We start from the raw sequence: 24691 nt of genomic DNA, 5'->3' as shown, positions 1-24691 counted from the left end.
CACTCACCTCTGGGGTTTTGTCCCTGTGCCGTACCTTCTGGATACATTCCAGCATGTTTAACTTGCAGATTACAAAGACATCAAAAACAGCATTCAGACCCTAGGAAAGACAATAATCTTTTGTTACTTTCAGAGGCCATCAGGCTGAATGGAAAAATAAAGAATCTAAAATATTTAAATTCAACATTAAAAAAAAAAATCAAACAATTTTTGGTGTTATTATGATTGTATAAAGACACATAGTGAGCATGGTTTTATATATCTTCAGCAGGAACCCTTTTTTTTTCTTAAGTTAAGAATGACAGCATTATACATAATTTCACCTCAATGATGTATTTTACTTTTGGGCAGTTATTTTCTACAATGTTCTTTTTCTTACCAAAACAGTTATGCCTTGTTCTTTACACAACATGGCAATTGCGGCAAGCACAATGCTAAGCAGCACCCAGAACAGTGAGGTATGGTCTTCTTTATTAACTGCAGAAAGAACAGACCTTCATTAGTTATAAAATCCTATTTGCAAATAATAAACATGTATCAGTAACTCCAGAAAATTTGTGCATAAAAAAAATTAAAAAAATAATTTTATATATATATATATATATATATATATATATATATATATATATATATATAGTGCTACTACAGCAGGCTGGCTTCTCTTTGTAGTCCTACATTATAGTGCTCTGCAGAGTTGTACTCACATGTTCACAGCAAGACGCTGTAAATTACACGTGTGACTACATACGCCTTTGATTTACACCTGTACGAAGAATCAATCACTTCAAAAACAGGCAAAACATGCTGTTATTAAGTGAAATGTTTTGGAAGTAAGTAGCATAGATCTCAAACATAAATGCAGAGAATTAGATTGCCTCATGCTATAACAGATCAATACACCAGCTCATAGGAAGAAACAAATTGGAAAAAAAAAAAATTTCTGAAAGCCCAACAACTTGGTACTGAAGAAAGCTTTGCTCTTCAAACCTATATGGTTCAGTTAAGTAACAAAGACAGGAATAGGTGTCTGACATACAAAAATACATAGAGGACATTGTGCTCCAGTAAGAACACTTTTACTATTGGGGTATTTTTCCTAATAGAATTAACTAGAACCCTTATATATTACCCAGATGAAAGTCCTCCTGTCTAGTGTTTAGAGCATCTATCATCCTTAAAACATTTTATTTTATTATTTACAGTGATATTTTTTTTTATACGGTAGTAAGAGTGAAAAGAGCCTAAACAATTTACTTAGGTAATTTTTTATAAATTTTTTTCATGTGGTTATGCACTGAAGCTTCCAGAAAGAACAGCAGCACAACGCTGCAAACAGATACGGATTATGCCCATGGGTCCTTAGGCTTCCAACCACCTCTGACAGCGACAAGCTGACTGGGGGGGCATGCTTTAGGAAATATTTTAACCTCTGTAGAATTAAAAAAGGAATACTGCATCTTATACTTTAAAGGGGTATTCCAGGCAAAAACCTTGTCTGATCACGGGGGGCCCACCGCTGGGACCCCCCACAATCTCCCTGCAGCACCCAGAGGTTTCCGAAACTGGTGAAACACATAGAATGCGGGTGCTGCAGTGAGATCTCGGGGGGTCCCAGCGCCGGGCCCCCCGCGATCAGACATCTTATCCCCTATCCTTTGGACAGGGGATAAAATGTTTTTGCCCGGAATACCCCTTTAAAGGGGTACTCCGGTGGAAAACTTTTTAATTTTTTTAAACAACTGGTGTCAGAAAGTTAAACAGATTTGTAAATTACTTCTATTAAACATTTTTAATCCTTCCAATACTTATTAGCTGCTGAATACCACAGAGGAAATTATTTTCTTTTTTGGAACACAGAGCTCTCGGCTAACATCCAGACCACAGTACTCTCTGCTGACATCTCTGTCCATTTTAGGAACTGTCCAGAGCAGCATATGTTTTCTATGGGGATTTTCTCCTACTCTGGACAGTTCTTAAAATGGACAGAGATGTCAGAACAGAGCACTGTGGTCATGATGTCAGCAGAGAGCTCTGTGTTCCAAAAAGAAAATAATTTACTCTGTAGTATTCAGCAGCTAATAAGTACTGGAAGGATTAAGATTTTTTTTATAGAAGTCATTTACAAATCTGTTTAACTTTCTGGCACCAGTTGATTGATAAAAATAAATAAATAAAAAAGGCATTGTATAGCATAGCAGCTTATATTCCATAATTAACAAGAAAAAAAGTATCAGATAAACGTAGCCACAAGAACAATGTTTTAGCATGCGCTTGGCCCACAGAACACACTAGATATTTTTTTTTATCTTCAAATGTGTCATTGTGATGTATAAAAAAAAAAAAAACTGTGATGTGATGTGGCCTAAACCTATTACTAAAAAACTAAAGATGGTTTAATATCTTATATCACCATATATTAGTGATCACATTTTAAAAAGTTAAATTCCTACATTTTTCTTCAGCATGCAAAAAGTCTTTATATACTAAATCTGCAGCTTGAGACATTACAAAAATATACAGCCTATAACATTTAGCTGAAACACATTTATTCTTTATAAACTGGCTTATTTTCTCATCAGGCTTTCTGAGAAAATGGCAGCGTATATTTAGGGATGTCTCAGGGCTTTTATCAGAGGTGCTCATGAATCTTTTGTTCTCATGTAACAGCGGGGATTTTATGATGAAATTTAAAAAGGTCAGGATGATGCTCCTTCTTTGAATAAGTAGTTGCCATGCACTTAAGAAATCTAGTGTAAAATTAACTTTTGGTTTGGTTATAAGAAATAAAACAACTTGGACATACTAAAAATATCAGATAAAAGATACATTTTTCAATATTTGATTAAAACTTTTCAAAAGCATTGTGGGAGTTCTATGTAGCGTGACACATTTAAGAAAAATTCAACTACATATTGTCATTCATTGTCATTATTCTGAAGCTGTACAGAGATGGTCATCACTCACATCTGTCCCTGTCCCCATTGGTGCCACAATCTAAATTTGTACTGGTACAGCAAGAAAACATGACCTTTAGCCAGGTCCTCGGAAGTCCAAATGATGTCTCAACCAGATCATGGAAGTGAATGTAGGTTCAAACTTTATTGGTAGATAACGCGTTTCGGGGTTAGCATACCCCTTCAGATTGACAGAATCTGTCAATCTGAAGAAGGGGTATGCTAACCCCGAAACGCGTTGTTATCTACCAATTAAGTTTGAACCTACATTCACTTCCATGATCTGGTTGTGACATCATTTGGACTTCCGAGCGCCTGGCTAAAGGTCATTTTTTCTTGCTGTACCAGTTCACTCCCAGGATTTCCTTTGGATCCATTCTCACACCTGCGGGCCTGCACGGATTCCTACATCATTACCTCAGTTTGAGGTTACATGCGTCTTTTATATACGCTCCAGGTGAGCGTCCACCCACTAGACCCCCCACCTGTCCCCAATTTTTGTGAGGTGTTACTCGCTTCCTAGGGTAATGCACTAGGCGCCTCTTTGGGCCTTTTTCTTTATCTACAATCTAAATTTCACATTTGACCATCATAATGTTTTTTTGTTGGAGTGGGGGAAAAAAAAAACTGCAAAACACGGGAAGGTCATAAAAACTCCATGCAAATGCTGCCCCTGGTTGGATATAACCCCAAGACCCCAGTCTTTAAACCACTGAGCAACCATTCCATTGTTGAGATATTAAATCTAAATACTGCAATTATAAAACAAAATACAAAACTATTATAGTAGCCCTGTCACGTCAACATTCTGCTCTACTGGCACTTGTACATCCTACAGAAAAAGAAAAAAAACATGACTTTGTTTTCTAAAATAAAAATGAAAGCTATAAGGCATTACACTACCATATTTATGAGCCAAGTGCTGGCAGCATATTAAGAAGACAAAGGCAATTTAAATAAATGTTCCAGAAAGCAGGATAAGTGTGCACTCAAATTAGGCACATTTCTACAACATATCTGACAAACCATACTGTTGACCAAGCAGGTTTTGCCCCGAAATTTTGGCTGTACCAGTTTTTTTCCCCTACACTTGCATTGTCTTGTAATCTCTAGATAGCTGAGCATGATAAGATTAAGTATAAGATTAAGTTAAGTATTAAGCACCAGCTGGAGTCTCTGTGGTATCCATTTGTTAACATTTAAAAGATGGTAGGGGGCGTGGCCTGGCTATGGCAGAGTAGAGGTGCAGTACCTGTGAGCTCCAGAGGCGGGACCTGTATCGGCCTTTTCTCACGATCCTGGTCCCGATTGTGTGGGGGAGATGGGACACGGCACGTAGCTCCCGTTGTTTGTGTTCCTCAGTGGCCTGGGGGAGCTTTTGGCCTAGGAACAAGGAGCATAGCCTAACTTCTTCCTCAGCCATGTTGATGGTCACACATCATCCTGCCTTACAGCAAGTGCAGTGCGAAGCTATGGCACTGGGAACTGAACATTCAGAACCTGTTTCACCATCCCAGACTTCTTTATTTCATAGTTATCCCCTGGTCCTTAGGGATGTCTTCCAGCAAAAAGCCACCCCAGAGGGCAGGCAAATGCTTCCCAAGCAAGGACACAGTCTAATACTTCAGCTTGCCTCCATCATGCCTTTCCTGTGCAACTTCATCTCAAAGCAGAGCCCTCTTCCCCCCTCTGGATCTGCTGAGGAAACACAACATAGCAATCGTATGGGGATTTTACTTTCCAGCAAATGGCTTGTTGCAATGGCAAGAGATATGAGCTACAAGAGCCTGACTATCTGCCTTCTTTTCTTGTGAGGCTAGACCTGCCTAGGATATCCTTGCCAGAGGCCATAAGCTCCTTCTGAATCTGGGGAATGCCTGGGACTTTTGCCAAGTACCTCTGGATGCTTTGCTACAATGTTTGATTACCTTCATAATATTGGCAGCCGATTTTTCTTTATTTGGGTTAAGATACTGTATGGACTAATGCCTTATGGTTTATAGTTCAGTTACCTTTCATTGGCAGGTGAATACCTTTAATCAAGAGTCTGCACTTTTTATATAGTCTTATTTTGTGCTTGAGCCTTCCTAGGTGGACAGTTACTGTATATATTGTTTACTATGTGTGTTTCTGTGTTCTTTCTCTTTTCTCTTCTTTTACTGCTGCCCTATAATTGCTCATGGTGAAGGTTTATATGTGGAGTTGGGGCAGGTTAGCTTTTTCCTGTACTCACATGGTTGGTGGTTTAAGCATTTGTTGAGCCTTTTGTACTATTTACTGCTGCCTTCCTGGTGTGTGTGGGATTTATTGGTTGGGTCACCTTTGTATATGCTGATTTCCCTGCTTGCTGTCCTGCCCTAGTCTCTGTTCCGTATATGAAAAAGTCCCTTTCTTAGGTCAACACCTACTGGCATTTGTGTGCACTGCTTTTACTTGGGGTTAACTTTCTGCCTGGGTTAGCCTCTGGTTGGTTGCAGTGATCTTCCATATATGGCTTGCAGATTTCATTGCTTCCCAGTGACTTCAATGGGGTCTGCTGCAGAAAATCTGCCTGCGTGAATGTACCCTAAAGGTTCATGTACAGCTTCTACAGCAAACCCATTTCAAGTCAGCACGTTCACTAAATGCTACAACTACTGGTTGCATAGCATTATACTGTGCCTCACTTGCCACATTTTCTTCCCTAAATGATAGTAGATACTCTGACTAGCGGGGCACACTGCATATCTGACAAGGTGTATACCACTAACAATGTCTATTTTCCCATTGCTGATCAGGGCACGGCACTTTATTGCACTGTTTCTTTTCTCCAGCACAAACTTATCTTTGCGGGGGGGGGGGGGGGGGGGGGGGGGGGGGGGGGTTGAATTTGGCAATGGATCATTCTGTGACTCAACTGGCACTTAAATGTGTAATTCAGGGCCTGTTTATTTAACATTAGACTGAAAAGGGCGTATACAGTTGAGCAGTCGTTGGCCAAAGTGAATGCGCTGAAAAAAAACACATAAGCATTCCTTAAATTTGGTGACTGAATTTACCCTAGTTATAGAGCAACTTAAAAGGGTATTTCAGGCAAAAAGTTTTTTCATATATCAACTGGCTCTGGAAAGTTCAGATTTGTAAATTACTTCTATTAAAAAATCTTAATCCTTCCAATAGTTATTAGCTTCTGAAGTTTTCTGTCTAACTGCTCAATGATGATGTCATGTCCCGGGAGCTGTGCATGATGGGAGAATATCCCCATAGGAACTGCACAGCTCCCGGGACGTGAGAGTCATCAGAAATCAGTTAGACAGAAAACAGCAACTCAACTTCAGAAGCTAATAACTATTGGAAGGATTAAGATTTTTTAATAGAAGTAATTTACAAATCTGTTTAACTTTCCAGAGCCAGTTGATATATATAAAAAAGTTTTGGCCTGGAATACTCCTTTAAAAGAGGCACTGTCATTATGAAAAACTTTTCATATTTTGTAGTACTACTCATGAGATTACTTTTAAAAAATATACATTTATTTAAAAAAAAGTCAATTTTACAAAAAAAAAAAATATGTAAATAGCTGCTACTAGGGGTCATCTATCTTTATGCAGAAAGATTACTCTGTATTTTGCATTATATGTACATGATCAGGATTAGGTACTGAGTAAAACTTTTTTTTTTCCTCCTTTTTGGCACTATGACAGATACACTTTAAGGATCTGCTGATGCAGAAATCCTTTAGCCAACTTAAGGATTTGGCTTCTTTTATGAGCTTATAAACAAGTGTGGTAAGTTTTAGCAAGTTTATTTAAATCGTAATAGGAGTCCTTGATTAATATTAAAAAGGTATATTTCCTGATTTACCGCTTACTACTTTTAATGCTTAAATTTAGGCCTATCTGAAACTGCTCTCCCAATTCTAGAATGATAAGTCTCAGATGAAATTTACTATCCCTTGGCATAACAAGACGGGCTGGTTTCTTCCCTTAAAGAGTTACTGTCATTGAACACAGCTATTGACATGTTGCCCAGACAGCCGGGTGAGGTGCCTCCTCAGTGGTCATTCAGAATCAACCTTTTATCGACTAATGAGTCGTCACTTGCCGTGAAAGGGACATCCAGGGTGAAATTTTCCAACTGGACATTCTGGTAAAGTTATGCAGTGTGAACATAGCCTTATTAATTGCGACACTAAGATGTTTTCTCATCTCTTGAAAGCGCATTTAGGTCATGTTATTTTGGGTGTCATTCACAGGGACCAAGTGGGCTTAGTCAGGGAGGTAAGACAACAAAAACCTGACGATTTATTTGATCTCTCATGGTTGCCGCACCGGGATTCTAATGGGCCTTTTATCTGTTGATGCTTAAAAATCATTTATTAAGGTAAATTAAAAGGTTCCCATTAGCTTCTCTTTGTCGGGTTGGTCTTGGATCTTGTTTCCTTGATTGGGTCATGTCATCATCTTCCTCCACCACCTGTGAGGAATAAAGCCTTTTGCCATTCATAATAAAATTAGGCAATGTTTGCCTTTTGTCCCTACCTTTAGGGTGCATTCACACCACGTTTCAGACATCTGGCTGGGAAATTTCAAAACCGGGAACTCCTGTTTCAGGTTTTGTAGCTGGACTGAAAACCAGGAAAAGGAGCCGACCTGAGTCACTATCTAACTTCGGTCTGCGCATTTAAATGAATGTGATTCGTGCCGGTCCGGCCGGGATACGGGAGTGCTCTGTTTTGAAATTTCCTAGCTGGATCCGACAGCCGGATCTCTGAAACATGGTATGAATGCACCCTAACATTCTCACAATTGACATTTGACTATGGATCTGAGATCTGATATTTCTAGTATCCATTTGGGGCAACATTGTGGTGGTACTTATTTATCCGTTTTTATATAAATATTTTTTTTATGTACATGTTGGTATGTTATTTGTATAACACTTTGGATACATGAACAATATGCTCATTTGTTATATAAAGCTATGTATAAAGTATATGTGCAGAAACAAAAACTACAACTCCCAGCATGCAACTATTGTGAAATCACAATTGTCTGGGAAACATGTAAGCCTTGTAATTAATCTCTCACTTGGATTCCATTTGTAGGGTTTTGGTCATGCGATCAAGGTTTTAGGTATTTATTTAGTCTGCTACTTCTTAATTGTTATTGTACATGAAGAAGCCAGTCCGGCATTGAGCCGCATTGTTTAAAAAAAATACAAAATTAGTAGCTTTTTAACTTTTGGGAATTATCTTGTGGATTTTATACATGGCAGTGCCCGGATATCCCTGAAGAGGAAGTATTGGTAGTAACGAGTGCCGAACTTTGTCTTGAATTTCATTCTTGTGTGATTGTAGGAGTTTTGCCATAATCTGCACAACTCAGATAGGGGAGTGGTTTTTGTACCATAAATCAAATGGTATTCAAATGGGCACTGTCAATTTCAAAAACTTTTATATGTTGTATATCTTGATAAAATATTAAAACCATACATATTGTTATTTCCTTTTTATAGAACCTATGGCTTATAAAAACACCACTAGGGGTTCCCATACCACCCAGAGCATAATTTTGTCTGACTGCAGCATCATTGTCCAAGCTGAAGGACAGGCATGGACTAAGTCCAGTAAGTGAGGGTCGTACTGGCACTCATCTATGCTTACTCCTTTCCTATCACACTTTAGTCTGAAAAAAGAAAGGGGGGGGGGGGGTTGGGGTTTACAGTGCACCGTGCATTGGATGAAGAGACCCAGAACAGCACAGCAGACTCCCAGGAAGAGGAGTCATGCAGAGTGAGGGCGAGAGACACATTACCCTCCAAAACCCAAGATGAAAAACCAAATGAGCAACAGAAAGAAGGTATTTTTGAGAGAAATATAGATGCTAGACACATACAAATTATTTGTAATAGAGTAACAGGTAACATTTTCTTTTGTAGTATTTGATAGATACTCTTTAAGTCAATACATGAGATGAAGGGGTCTTTGTCTGAAAAAAGGATTTACCACAGTATTTTTTTATAAAAAAATGTTTGTTGAATGGAATGATATGCTTAGTGATTGTTTTAAAAAACTAATGTGCATTATCATAAAATAGCAAACAGTTACAGTGGGGCAAAAAAGTATTTAGTCAGCCACCAATTGTGAAAGTTTTCCCACTTAAAAAGATGAGAGAGGCCTGTAATATTCATCATAGGTATACCTCAACTATGAGAGACATGAGGGAAAAAAATCCATAAAATCCCACTGTCTGATTTTTAAAGAATGAATTTGCAAATTATGGTGGAAAATAAGTATTTGGTAAATAACAAAAGTTCTTCTCAATACTTTGCTATAAACCCTTTCTTGGAAATGACAGAGGCCAAATGTTTTCTGTAAAAGTCTTCACAAGGTTTTCACACACTGTTGCTGGTATTTTGGCCCATTCCTCCATGCAGATATCATCTAGAGCAGTGATGTTTTGGGGCTGTCACTGGGCAACACAGACTTTCAACTCCCTCCAAAGGTTTTCTATGGGCTTGAGATCTGGAGACTGGCTAGGCCACTCCAGGACCATGAAATGCTTCTTACGAAGGCACTTCTTTGCCTAGGCGGTGTGTTTGGGATGAATGTCATGCTGAAAGACCCAACCACGTTTCATATTCAATGCACTTGCTGATGGAAGGAGGTTTTCACTCAAAATCTCACAAAATAGTCTCATTCATTCTTTCCTTTACACGGATCAGTCATCCTGGTCCCTTAGCAGAAAAACAGCCCCAAAGCATGATGTTTCCACCCCCCATGCTTCACAGTAGGTATGGTGTTCTATGGATGCAACTCAGCATTCTTTCTCCTTCAAACATGACGAGTTGAGTTTTTACCAAAAAGTTCTACAGGGTGGGCCATTTATATGGATACACCTTAATAAAATGGGAATGGTTGGTGATATTAACTTCCTGTTTGTGGCACATTAGTATATGTGAGGGGGGGGGGAAACTTTTCAAGATGGGTGGTGACCATGGCGGCCATTTTGAAGTTGGCCATTTTGAATCCAACTTTTGTTTCTTCAATAGGAAGAGGGTCATGTGACATCAAACTTATTGGGAATTTCACAGGAAAAACAATGATGTGCTTGGTTTTAATGTAACTTTATTCTTTCATGAGGTATTTACAAGTTTCTGACCACTTATAAAATGTGTTCAATGTGCTGCCCATTGTGTTGGATTGTTAATGCAACCCTCTTCTCCCACTCTTTACACACTGATAGCAACACCGCAGGAGTTTACGCAGAAGATTTTGTTCAGTGATGAGGCAAACTTTTATGTGAATGGTGAAGTTTAACAAACCACCGCTATAGGTCTGACACTAACCCACATTGGATAGATCCCTCCAAGACTGTTGGAACACAAAAATTGATGGTATGGTGTGGTATATGTGGTACAAAGATAGTGGGGCCATTCTTCATCAATGGAAACCTCTACATGATGATGTGTTTCCCTCTTTATGCGCTGAAGCTGGCACGTTCCCTGAGTTTTTCCAGCAAGATGGTGCACCACCACATTATGGGTGTCAGGTCCGAGCATTTCTAGATGAACAGTTTCCTGGAAAGTGGATTGGTCGTCGTGGGCCAGTTGAATGGCCCCCAAGGTCTCCCGATCTGACCCCCTTAGACTTTTATCTTTGGGGTTATCTGAAGGCAATTGTCTATGCTGTGAAGATACGAGATGTGCAGCACCTGAAACTACAGATACTGGAAGCCTGTGCTAGCATTTCTCCTGCGGTGTTGCTATCAGTGTGTGAAGAGTGGGAGAAGAGGGTTGCATTAACAATCCAACACAATGGGCAGCACATTGAACACATTTTATAAGTGGTCAGAAACTTGTAAATAACTAATGAAAGAATAAAGTTACGTTAAAGCCAAGCACATCATTGTTTTTCTTGTGAAATTCCCAATAAGTTTGATGTGTCCCTTGACCCTCTTCCTATTGAAAAAACAAAAGTTGGATTCAAAATGGCCACCACCCATCTTGAAAAGTTGCCCCCCTCACATATACTAATGTGCCACAAACCGGAAGTTAATATCGCCAACCATTCATGCAACCATGCAATCATAGTGATACTAGCTGAGATGCTGGGGTTGCATGTGGGAAAAGAAGAATTAGTCAAATCCATCACCCAAAGAGCATATGCAGAAATCCTTTGTGCATGTGAATCATCACTCCACCATTGTTTAAACTGAGCTAGGTGCAAAGTCCGATAATAGGAGCAAAGATCTGTACACCACAGACCTCCCATTCTAACAGGTAAGTACAGAGATCCCTCAATTTACAATGGCCTCAACATACAATAGTTTCAACATACAATGGTCTATTCTGGACCATTGTAACTTGAAACCAGACTTAACATACAATGTTACGGACATCCAGATCTGTGAAACATGTCAATGGCTGGAAGATCTGAAAAATCAGAAAGGGCATTCACTGGTAAAACACCTATATTACTGAAGCACATGCACTGAATTCCTGTCTGGTAGTGCTTCCCTAAAGTACAGGGAGGCATTACATGTTCTGTACTGCTCTTTACCTGTGCCAGGGTTAGCTGCTCCTTTGGACACCAGGTAAGGGCGGCTCGATTTTACTTTTTTAGGACATTGCCTGTACTTTACAGGACCCTAAAGAAGCTCCTGTCCTCTACAAAGACAGTGATTTAGTGGGATTTTGGGCAACAATTTGCAGGTGTAGTAGGTGGTTTCACTGGTTTTGTGACAATGGTTGGCTCCAACATTTCCGTAGGTATTGCCCTTCCTAGCTATCTCATTAAATAAAAGGGTAAGTTGCTGGAATGCTGGAATAATGAATCTTTATGGAATATATAAAATTAATTAATCCATCCGGGCCAGGGGATCCCTTTGGATCCCTTCAATGTCCTGATTGCACCCACACCTCCTTCAGTGAAAAGGTGGCCATTAGAGAAGTGACCTGTGTTGAGGTAAGTGTAGGGAGAGAAACAGAAGAAAGAAATTAAGAAATAACTGTAAAAGGCGGCACCTCTTTCTCCTCTCCCGTATTGAAGTTATACAGGTTAAAATAATGAGCAGCAAAAGGTATCAGCAATTGTTTTAGGGTCAAAGAACTTAGTGCCATCTCTCAGAGTTAGATATGTTATATGGGTGCGGGCGTCCTAGACTTTAGTTGCTTGGATAGCAATTTTCCTGTTTTATTCCTTTGCCAATACGAGTTTAGATGTAAAATGTCTCAACGCTAGATCATATTTATAATGGTCCAGGGAATGTAGTTCTGTAGTTAATCTTAAAACCTGGGCCACAGTACTATTAGAAGAATATTTTATTTTGCCTATGTAGGGCTGCTAAAAACATCTGAATAAAGTATTTTTATTCTATTCTGTCTATTATGGTGTGATGTTTAAGATATAAGTATACCTCTAATAGTAGCCTTAATTGCGCACAAGAGAGTGTAGCCCTTTTCAGCAACTGATCCTCGATTGTGGGCAAAAAAATCCCCAATTTAATTTGTTATTTTTGGTTTGTAATTGACGTGCTGTAGTACATAAGGGCTAGCTTTCCAAAGAGAGCAAGGTCAAGATTTATGCGATTAATGAATTTTCATAGAAATAGGCACGTGGTCTGACCACCTGATTGTATGAATATTATTCTGGACCACCAAGTGAATAAGTACCTTATTTTTATTTATTTTTTCAGATATAGTACAAACGGAACAATGGGACATTATATCACATGAGATGCATACACCCATCATAGTGTGGTAGCAGAAGGAAAAAAGGCATGGGAAGCACGCCACCGATAATGCCCACAACATAAGTAAACAATATGAAAAACAACAAAAACATGTTTAAGCAAGTTATGACAATCATCAAATAGTTGTTAGCTGGTCCATTAGACGCTAGTAAAAGCACATATGTGGATGAATGCAAATATTACCGTTATTGACGTGATATCAACTCAATCATAGTGAGATATGGAGGGTTGAGAGTGGTGAATGGTTGTCAGGTTGAGTGTGTAATTGTGGGGCCAGGGAGGAGCTGGAAAACAGAGTATAGCCTAGGTATCTTTGCAGCGAGTAGATAAGGACCAGAGAATCCAACATTTATGAAGAAAGTTATATTTACCAGCGCCTTCTAAGGTCGGAATTGTCGCTGTTTTCCAGTTGCTCACAATGGCAATTTTTGATAGTATGCATATAATAGAAAACAGGTCTTGGGATTCACGAGGTAAACTGCGTATCTCTAAGAAAAGTAAGATTTTTTCAGGTGACCACGGAACATATCGTCCAAAAAGCTCTTGCAAAAGCAATCTACAGGATATCCAAAAGTATACACCAACCAAAAAAAAAAAACCATAGTGTAAAAATATGAAATTTACTGAACATATATCTAATATCAAGACAGTATAGGCACTGTTATGGCAAGTACAGAGAAGTGGAGTTGGTAGAGTTGGCACAAATGCATGGAATAGAGGGTACATACAAAATACAGGCGTACTCTCAGCGGGCATATCAATCACAATAATAGCTGATATATATCCAGTGTGGCAGTACAAAATAGATAGATATGCATCATGAGTGAAGGAAGAAAGTCCCATAAAATCATCATAAATTTGAAAGAAAAACTACTGAAAACTCCATAGGACATCCTGCCATGTGTGTTGCCAACCTACCAGCTCCTACCCCAACACATGTTTCGCGTTGTGCTTCGATGTGGTAGTAAGTTGTTTGAGTGCAGAGCTGTCTGTAACACTCACGTTTCAGAAGACAGGAACCCCGGTGGATGTGGATCCACTGGACCTGTGTGGCAGATGACTGACCATACCAGGGAGCGGAGTCTAAGGTGTGGGTGGTTTTCACCAGAGCCAGCTGCAAAGCGGGATGGACTTGCTGTGGTAGGCGGCACCCAGGTCGCTAACCCTGGCATGGCTTGACCACACAGGCAGCTGAAGAGATGAGAGGCACAGAAGGGATAAGACAGCTCGTAGTCAGGATAGCAGAAGGTCAGGGCAGGCGGCACAGAAGCGGAGTCCGGAACGTAGCAAATGGTCAATAAGCAGGCGGAAGGAGAAAGGTCAGGTCACTGAGCAAAGGATCAGATACACAGCAAGGCAATAACAGGCTCTCTCTCAGGCTCAAGGCAACGCATCAAAGATCAGGCAGGGAAGTGATTAGGGTGCAGGAATTTATCAATGAGCCACAGGTGAATTACACTAATGAGAGCACTGGGCCTATTAATCGTAAAGCTTCGGCGCACGCATGCCCTAGGGGACGGGGACACGTGCACGGGGCAGAGGCGGGGGCAGGAGAAGCACCAGGTGAATGACGGACTGGGGCTGGCATGTGGGCATGTCCCGCGATGCGAGTCTAAGCCCTGCCGGCAGCAGAAGGAAACGGAAACATGCACTCACGGCCAGCGTGTGCAGCCAGAGCGCATAACGTAACACTGTTGTCGTTGGTCTCAAGCTAGCTAGAAAATGTCAAATCTGCAGGTATTAATAGAAATCGCATTTAGCAATCTGATACTTGTCTCTCAACGTGTTAAAGGGGATGATAGAGGAGCCATCGTAAAGATGGTCGACGTGGGTTATACCGCTTGTGTTCCAAGAGGTTAAGTCTATATCTGGGATAGAGGCTTGAACAAATGTGAGCGGCAGGTCATTATAAAATAATGAGCGTGTAGGGCAGGATCGGGTAACATACTTAGTCCATGCCAAGTAAGAGGCTTTAACTAGCGGGTTAATAAAGTTGGGAGGGGGGTAGAGAACAATATGGTAAGAACAGAAGGTCACTTACTTTGAATGGATATGTGGAGTGGTTTTCTATGTTTACCCATGTGAGCTCTGTCCGGTCATACCGCCAATGCCGCAACATAGAAACCATTGTGGCTGTGTAATAATATCCCAGGTCGGGAGACCCCAAACCCCCCGAGAGTATCAGTTTGTGCGGATAGCCTTGTTTTTTTTCCCGCCCATATAAAGGAGGAAAAGTGACAGAGCCTTAGAGAAAAAGGATGGAGGGAGAGAAATAGGAAGGGTACGGAAGAGGTAGAGAAATTTAGGGAGGAGAAACATCTTAAAAGTAGCAATCCTGCCAACCCATGATATTTCAGATTTTGCGAATCTATCAGGTTCAGCAGATACCGATGTCAACAGCAGTAAATAATTCTGAAGGTATAGAGTTTTATGTGGGTAAGAAAGATGTATGTCCAAATATTTTAGGGAGGTGGTGCGCCAATCAAAGGGATAAGTATATTTAATTGTGTCCAAAGGGGGGGGGGGGGATTTGTTAATAGCGAGAGCCTGTGTTTTAGAAAGGTAGCCCAACCTATCTACTATGTCCATTACCGCCGCCGGTGACTTGATAAGATTCGTAAGAGACAGAATAACATTGTCTACATAGAGAGAGATGGCATGCTCCCGATGTCCAATAGGGAAGCCTGTAACTTCTGGCATGCGCTAGGGGCTCCATGGACAAAATATATATGAGTGGCGATAGGGGACGGCCCTGACGCTAGCCATTAGAGATGTTAAAAGTATCTGAAAGAGAGCCGTTGACCAGTACCTTAGCAGAAGGGTAGGCATATAGAGAAGAGAGAGCAGATAATATTGGACCAGCAAAGGCCATATGAGAGAGGGCCAAGAAGGCATACGACCACCGAAGGCGGTCGGAGGCCTTCTCGGCGTCCAAGGCCAAGACCACAGCAAAGACGTTCAGCAGGCATCTGATGTTGTTGGATGCCTGGCGGCCAGCTACAGATTGGCCTGTTGAGATTAATGACAGGAGAACTAAAGATATGCGGGATGCCAGAAGTTTGGCAAATATTTTTATGAAGAGTTTATGAAGCCATCAGGGCCTGGTGCCTTGTCTGACCTCCTCTACTGTTACCTGCTCATTTAGAGAGGCAAGCTGTTCCGGTGTCAGATTGAGAGCAGAGAGAAATCTAGCAGTAGCAAGTGTGAGTTCAGGGGGGGAATGAATAGAGTCACAGAGATTATACAGCTCAGAGTAGAAAGCGAGAAAACCATTGGCTATATCTGCTGGAGTGTATCATTTGGAATGTGTGATTGGATGCAGCAAATATAGGACACAAGATTTGATTTGGCAACGTTTTAATCGGTGGGCTAAAAGTTTTCCAGCTCTATTGTTCTGTGAATAAGTCGCCTGTAATTTACGTTAAGACTTTTCATATGTTGTTAACAACAGGCAGCGTAGGTCGCGTCTCAAAGAGGCAACATCCGCGGCACGGGCCGTTGATGGATCCAATTTGTTAGGCTGTTCTGCAATGCAAAGGTGAGAAATAATATTATCCAGTTTTTCTTGCTGCTTTTTTAACAGTGACCCATATTGGATACATTATCCCTGGTTGACCGCCTTATGGCAATTCCATAGCACAATAGGGTCAGAGAACGAGTGTGCGTTATGTGAAAAATAGCCCTCTATATTTTGCTGTAAACAATCAGAGTATTTAGGGTGGGACCATAAGAATGGGTTACGTCTCCATGTGTATGTTGGGGTTGAGGAAACGGAGTCCTTAAGCTGTAAAGTGATGGCTGCGTGATCTGACCATTTGTTTGGTTCGATAGTAGTGAGAATAGAAGTGGGCAGCAGGGATCTATCTATGCGCGAATAAGAGTTGTGTACTGTTGAGTGAAAAGTATAATATCTGTCCGTAGAGTGATGAACCCTCAAAATATCATACAGGTCCTCCTCTAACAGGAAAGAGGAGTAGTAGAAGGAAAGTGGGAGGCAGAGGTAGAATCTAAAATAGAATCAGAGATGGGGTTAAAGTCCCCACATAGAAGCAAAGATGCCCAGGGTGAGCTACGCACAAGTTTCAGTAAACGTCTTAAAATTCTGAGTTGACCGGAATTGGGAGTGTACAGAGCCCCGATGGTTAAAGGAGTGACACCGATAACACATGCTTAGAGGGGCATTTACTAATATTTTACTATGTAGTCTGGTTTTTACCCTGTTTTTTTCTACTTTACTAAATTGTTGCACGGCCTTAATAAATTTGGCACACATAGGCAAAAGTGGGAAATTGACTTCATGTAGTGGAAAAAATAGTCTTTTTCCTGCTTTCTGAATAGGTTTGGCTGCTAGGTTTCCTTCTGGATCTTTTGTTTTTGAGTTTTTTTTTTTTTCTTTAGCTTTTTCACCACATCTAAATAATTCAATAACTAAATTGTAGTCATGGCTCAGAATAGTGGTAAACAGCGTTTAGTGTGTGTGTTTTTTACATTTTTTTTAACACTGTTTCTCCCTAAATGTACTTTTTTTTTGTTACTTCTTCTACAGCTCCGTGTATCCTGTGGACTCGTTCGGATTCGGTGGACTACTTCGACGACCAGCGTTTTTCTTTGCTTGATGTTAATAAAATGGTTAACGAGGGCTTGTGGGGGAGTGTTTTTTTGTAATAATTTTTTTTTTAAACCTGTTGTGTTTTTTTTTTTTTTTTTACTTTACTGGACAGGCTTAGTAGTGGAAGCTGTCTTACAGACGGAGTCCATTACTAAGCCAGGCTTAGCGTTAGCCACAAAAACAGCTAGCGCTAACTCCAAATTATTACCCCGGTACCCAACTCCACAGGGGTGCCGGGAAGAGCTGGTACCAACAGGCCCGGACCGTCAAAAATGGCGCTCCTGGGCCTAGGCGGTAACAGGCTGGCGTTATTTAGGCTGGGGAGGGCCAGTAACAATGGTCCTCGCCCACCCTGGTAACATCAGGCTGTTACTGTTTGGTTGGTATTTGGCTGAGAATAAAAATAGGGGGGACCCTGTTTTTTTTTTTTTTTTTTTTTTTCAATATTTAATTATTTATTTAAAAAAACTAAAACGCATAGGGTCCCCCCTATTTTTATTCTCAGTCAAATACCAACCAAACAGTAACAGCCTGATGTTACCAAGGTGGGCGAGGACCATTGTTACTGGCCTTCCCCAGCTTAATTACTGGGGGTTAGCGCTAGTTGTTTTCTTGGCCAACGCTAAGCCCAGCTTAGTGATTGACTCCGTGTATAAGACAGCTTTCACTACTAAGCCTGTCAAGTAAAGTAAGGAAAAAACACAACAGGTTTTAAAAATTTTTTATTACAAAAAACACTCGCCCCACAAGCCCTCGTTAACCATTTTATTAAATCAAAGAAAAACGCTGGTCATCGAAGTAGTCCACCGAATCCGAAGGAGTCCACAGGATACACGGATCTGAAATGAGAAGAAAAAAAAAAAGGGTTAGTACATTTATTATCACCTGCTCACACATCTCCCGCCCCGCACGACTACAACTGCCAGCATGCCCTTACAGTAAGGACATGCTGGGAGTTGTAGTTGTGTGGTGCAGGAGATGTGTGGGCAAGTGACAAGCTTGTCCCCTGCCCCCAGCTGCAGGACTACAACTCCCAGCATGCCCTTACAGTAAGGTGGGGCGGAGGCCGGGCACAGTGTTTCCCAACCTGGAAGTTTTAGTTTTGCAACATCTGGAGGCACCCTGGTTGGGAAACACTGTTTTAGGGCTTGTGCAACTTATCGGCTTCCGTAGGATCCAGCGCCGCACCACATTGCCGCAAGACACTGCCGCGCGACAGTGCCGCCCGACGATCTCGCTGCCGCCCGACGTCACCGATCGTCGCTGGAGCCTCGGAAGGGTAAGTGAACGTCTTCGCCGGTCCCCTTCAGCTTTTTAGTTTTGCAACAGCTGGGGGACTACAGTTTACAGACGACAAACCAGTGGTCTGCAAACTGTGGCCCTCCAGTTGTTGCAAAACTACAACACCCAGCATGCCCTGACAGCCAAAGCCTTTGGCTGTCAGGGTAGGAGCCCGGGCTGACATTACAGTGCAGCCGCCCGGGCTCCTCATACTGCCTCCCCGCTACCCTCATTTATGGGGACACTGATATACATCCCCCCCCCTTGTCTCCCGCCCGCGCCGCACAGCTCCCGCTACTACAAGACTACAACTCCCAGCGTGTCCTCACGGTAAGGGCATGCTGGGACTTGTAGTCTTGCAACAGTTAGTAGACAGATGGGAGTTGTGTGGCGCTGGCAGGTGAGGGGGGGGGGGATGTAAATCCCTGCAATGTCCCGGTAGCGCAGTGAGGGTAGCGGGGAGAAAGTATGTCGGAGCCCGGGCGGCAGTAGCTTTTCCTGCTTCATGTTGGAGCTGGAGTAAATTTAGTCAATTTTTACGGCCGTTGCGACTGTTTATTGCGCAGCTGCGACTGTCGCAGTTAATAAATACCTGACCACCAAGCAGGAAAAAAAATATTTGACTTTCTAGCTCTTGCTAGAGAAAGTCGCACGAAAAATAGGGTAGGCGCAATTGTGACAATTTAGCGCCAAAAATAGTCAGAAAAAAAATGACTAAACCCCTTAGTAAATGCCCCTCTTAATGAATTTCGGACTGCCAGTGCACCCCCTTTTTTATGTTAAAGCATGAGGAAAAAAATAAATAATAAAATATATAATAAAAGAATCAGCCTCCACAAGGAGTTTCTTGTAAACATAGAAGATATGCACCTAGTCGCCGTGCTTTTTCCCATACTATAGATCTATCTGTACGGTCATGTAGTAGATACTAGGGATCGACAGATTATCGGTTTGGCCGATATTCACGATTTTGGACATTATCGGTATCAGCAATTACCTTGCCGGTAATGCCCCACCCCCACTGCCCCCCCCATCCCCAGTTTTATAATTACCTGTTCCCGGGGTCCGCGCTACTTCTGGCTCCTGCGGCGTCCTCCGCTATTGCTGTGCGCTGCGCAATGACGAGTGACGTCCTCAACGGGAAGTCACCGTTAGTGCGCACAGTGACAGCTCAGGATGCTGCCGGAGCCAGAAGTAGCGCAGACCCCCAGGAACAGGCAATTATAAAACCAGGGATGGGGGAGGCAATGGGGCAGCGGCGGTGGTTGGACTCGGGACCGGCAGGGGAAGAGAAGCGGGCGGCAGCTGTCTCTGGCCCCGCAAAAACCGCTGCAGTTCATTGATTTAAAGCTCCCGCTTTAAATCATTGATCTGCAGTGGCTTCGGCGGGGCCCGGGGGGGGGGGGGTCTGGAATAGCCGATAACTTAGATCGGTACAAGTTATCGCTATCGGCCTCAAAGTACACCGATTATCGGTATCAGCACTAAAAAAATCAATATCTGTCGATCCCTAGTAGATACACGGGAGCAAGGATTAGCAGATAAGTACTCTAACATAATAATAAGACCTTTAAATAACAGAGAGTTAAATAAAAATCTCTTTAACCCCTTAAGGACCAGTTCAATTTTCACTGTAGGACCAGAGTGTTTTTTGCACATCTGACCACTGTCACTTCAAGCATTAAAGGGGTAGTCCAGTGGTGAAAAACGTATCCCCTATCCTAAGGATAGGGGATAAGTTTGAGATCGCGGGGGTCCGACCGCTGGGGTCCCCTGCGATCTCTCTGTACAGGGCCCCGGCTCTCCGGCCAGATAGCGGGTGTCGACCCCCGCACGAATCGGCGGCCGACACGCCCCCTCAATACATCTCGATGGCAGAGCCGGAGATTGCCGAAGGCAGCGCTTCGGCTCTGCCATAGAGTTGTATTGAGGGGGCGTGTCGGCCGCCGCTTCGTGCGGAGGTCGACACGCCCCCTTCCCACGGGCTGTCGGGGCTCCGTACAGGAGATCAAAGGGGGCCCCAGCGGTCGGACCCCCGCGATCTGTAACTTATCCCCTATCCTTAAGATAGGGGATAAGTTGTTCACCACTGAGTCACCACTGGACTACTCCTTTAATAACTCTGGGGTGCTTTAACCTTTCATTCTGATTCAGAGATTGTTTTTTCGTGACATATTCTACTTTGTTAGTGGTAAATTTTTGTTAATACTTGCATCATTTCTTGGTGAAAAATTCAAAAATTTGGTGAAAAGTTTTGCATTTTTCTAACTTTGAAGCTCTCTACTTGTAAGGAAAATAGACATTCCAAATAAATTATATTTTGATTCATAAATACAATATGTCTACTTTATGTTTGCATCATAAAGTTGCCATGTTTTTACTTTTGGAAGACATCAGAGGGCTTCAAAGTTCAGCAGCAATTTTTCAAATTTTCACAACATTTTCTAAATTGGAATTTTTTTTTCTTATTAGAAATACCCCATAAATGAACTCCTTATAAAAACTGCACCCCTCAAAGTGTTCAAAATGACATTCAGTAAGTGTGTTAACCCTTTAGGTGTTTCACAGGAATAGCAGCCCAGTTTTAGAATTTTTACAAGGGGTAAAAGGAGAAAAAGCCTCTCAAAATTTGTAACCCAATTTCTCTCGTAAGGAAATACCTCATATGTGTATGTCAAGTGTTCAGCGGGCGCAGTAAAGGGCTCAGAAGGGAGGGTGCGACAATGGGATTTTTGAGAGTGAGTTTTTCGGAAAAGGTTTTTGGGGGCCATGTCACATTTAGGAAGCCCCTATGGTGCCAGAACAGCAGAACCCCCCCCCCCACCCCCCACATGGCATACCATTTTGGAAACTACACCCCTCAAGGAATGTAACAAGGGGTCCAATGAGCCTTAACACCCCACAGGTGTTTGACATTTTTCGTTCAAGTCAGATGTGTAAATGAAAAAAAAAAAAATTCACTAAAGTGCAGTTTTCCCCCCAAAATTTACCATTTTTACTAAGGGTGATGGGAGAAAATGCCCCCCAAAATGTGTAACCCCATCTCTTCTGAGTATGGAAATACCCCATGTTAGGACGTAAAATGCTCTGCGGGCGAACTAAAATGCTCAGAAGAGAAGGAGTCACATTTGGCTTTTGGAAAGCAATTTTTGCTGAAATGGTTTTTGGGGGCATGTCGCATTTAGGAAGCCCCTATGGTGCCAGAACAGCAAAAAACAAACACATGGCATACTATATTAGAAACTTCACCCCTCAAGGAATGTAACAAGGGAGCCTTAACACCTCACAGGTGTTTGACAATTTTTTGTTAAAGTTGGATATGTAAATGAAAAAAAAAATTTTTTTTTCACTAAAATCCATTTTTTTCCCCACATTTTACATTTTTACAAGGGGTAATAGGAGAAAATGACACCCAAAATTTGTAACCCCATTTGTCAAGTGCTCTGTTGGTGCACTACAATGCTCAGAAGAAAAGAAGCGCCATTGAGTTTTTGGAAAGAGAATTTGTTTCGAATGGAAGTCAGGAGCCATGTGTGTTTACAAAGCCCCCCGTGGTGCCAGCACAGTGGATCCCCTCCACATGTGACCCCATTTTGGAAACTACACACTCACAGAAATTAATAAGGGATGCAGTGACGATTTACACCCCACTGGCATTTGACAGATCCTTGGCACAGTGGGCTGTGCAAATGAAACATTTTTTATTTTAATTTTCACGGACCACTGTTCCAAAAATCTGTCAGACACCTGTGGGGCGTAAATGCTCACTGTACCCCTTATTACATGAGGGGTGTAGTTTCCAAAATGGGGTCACATGTGGGGGGGGGGGGTCCATTGTTCTGGCACTATGGGAGCTTTGTAATCACAAGTGGCCTTCAATTCCGGACAAATTTTCTCTCCAAAAGCTCCTTCTCTTCTGAGCATTGTAGTGCACCCGCAGAGCACTTAACATCTACATATGGGGTATGTTCTTACTCAGAAAAAATGGGGTTACAAATTTTGGGGGGCTTATTTTCTATTTTCCCTTGGGAAAATGAAAAATTTAGGGTAACATCAGCATTTGTGTGAATTTTTTTTTTTTTTCATTTTCCCATCCAACTTTAACAAAAATTCGTCAAACACCTGTGGGGTGTTAAGGCTCACTATACCCCTTGTTAAGTTCCGTGAGGGGTGTAGTTTCCAAAATGGGGTCACATGTGGGTATTTAATTTTTTTGAGTTTATGTCAGAACCACTGTAAAATCAGCCACCCCTGTGCAAATCACCAATTTAGGCCTCAAATGTACATAGTGCGCTCTCACTCCTGAGCCTTGTTGTGCGCACGCAGAGCATTTTATGCCCACATATGGGGTATTTCCATACTCTTTGTGTTACAAATTTTGGGGGTCTTTTTTTCCTTTTACCTCTTGTGAAAATAAAAAGTATGGGGCAACACCAGCAGGTTAGTGTAAATTTTTTTTTACACTAACATGCTGGTGTAGCCCCCAACTTTTCCTTTTCATAAGGGGTAAAAGGAGAAAAAGCCCCCCAAAATTTGTAGTGCAATTTCTCCCATGTACGGAAATACCCCACATGTGACCCTAAACTGTTTCCTTGAAATACGACAGGGCTCTGAAGTGAGAAAGTGCCATGCGCATTTGAAGACTAAATTAGGGATTGCATAGGGGTGGCTCCAAACAGGGTGCCTCCAGCTGTTGCTAAACTCCCAGCATGTCTGGACAGTCAGTGGTTGTCCGTAAATGCTGGGAGTTGTTGTTTTGCAACAGCTGGAGGCTCCGTTTTGGAAAGACAGCAGTACGTTTTTCATTTTTATTGGAGGGGGGGGTGTAAGGGGGTGTATATGTAGTGTTTTACCCATTATTATGTGTTAGTGTAGTGTTTTTAGGGTACATTCGCACGGGCAAAAGTTTACAGTGAGTTTCCAGCTAGGAGTTTGCGCTGCAGTGAAAAATTGCAGCAGGAAAACCCCCTGTTAACCTGCCCGTGTGAATGTACCCTGTACATTCACATAGGGATGCAAACCTCCTGCTGTTTCAAAACTACAACTCCCAGCATGTACTGATCGCCGAATGGCATGCTGGGAGATGTAGTTATGCAATAGCTGGAGGTACGCAACTACAACTCCCAGCATGCCGAGACAGCTGTTTGCACATGCTGGGATTTGCAGTTTTGCAACATCTGGAGGGCCACAGTTTAGTGATCACTGCACAGTGATCTTCAAATTGTAGCCCTCCAGCTGTTGCAAAACTGCAAATCCCAGCATGCCCAAACAGCAAACAGCTGTCTGGGCATGCTGGGAGTTGTAGTTTTTTCAACATCTGGAGGGCTACAGTTTAGAGACCACTGTGTAGTGGTCTCAAACTGTAGCCCTCCAGATGTTGCTAGGCAACTCTCCGGCTTCCGTAGGATCCAGGGAGCCGCATCACCGTCCTCTTCTGCTGCCGATCACCGCCGCTGATTGCCGCCCGCTGCCGATGGGTGAGTGGACTTCGGCGCGGGTCCTGGTCGGTTTCCTGTTCTGCCCAGCCTACAGTGGGTGGGCAGATAGGGGAAACCAAAAGTTAAACCCCCCCAATCTGCTATTGGTTGTCGCTTCTTGATGACCAATAGCAGGGATAGGAGGGGTGGCAACCCCTGCCACCTCACTCCTATTCCTTCAGGGATGTCGTGGGTGTCTTGGAGAACCCAGATCCCCCTTATTTTCTGGGTCACCGGGGACCCGTATGACCCGGAATCGCAGAAAATCGCCGGTGTGAATTCACTGGCGATGTGCGGCGATTGCCGACATGGGGGGGGGGGTTCTGATGACCGTCCTGGGCATTTGCACGGGGTGCGCCTTTGGTCCTTAACTACCAGGTAGCTAGGATGTATGCGTACTTCCTTGGTCATTAGGGGGTTAAGCAGTCATATGCAGATTTTTAAGGGTCTATTCACATGTACAGTATTCTGCGCAGATTTGATGCACAGGATATTCTACTGCAGATCTCAATGTAAATGAATGACTGAACAAAGCTTGAAATCCTGCGCATCAAATCTGCGCAGAATACTGTACGTGTGAATAGACCCTAACAAAGCAAAAATAACATCAAAGAAAAAAAAATAAAAAGAAGAATA

The 24691-nt window shown here is 42.2% G+C and overlaps 1 protein-coding gene across 1 annotated transcript in view; it reads right to left on the bottom strand.

The window, feature by feature from the left end:
- Positions 1-24691, bottom strand: part of TMTC4 (transmembrane O-mannosyltransferase targeting cadherins 4) — a 170178-nt gene that overhangs the window by 63860 nt on the left and 81627 nt on the right. Inside the window, 2 exon segments of the mRNA XM_056555675.1 lie at positions 8-100; positions 380-477. Of these exon segments, the coding sequence (XP_056411650.1) occupies positions 8-100; positions 380-477 (191 nt within the window).

The sequence above is a fragment of the Hyla sarda genome, chromosome 2, assembly GCF_029499605.1.
Source record: "Hyla sarda isolate aHylSar1 chromosome 2, aHylSar1.hap1, whole genome shotgun sequence".
NCBI classification, from domain to species: domain Eukaryota; kingdom Metazoa; phylum Chordata; class Amphibia; order Anura; family Hylidae; genus Hyla; species Hyla sarda.
The sequence above is the reverse complement of the archived record's forward strand: the minus strand, read 5'-3'. Positions and strand labels throughout refer to the sequence as shown.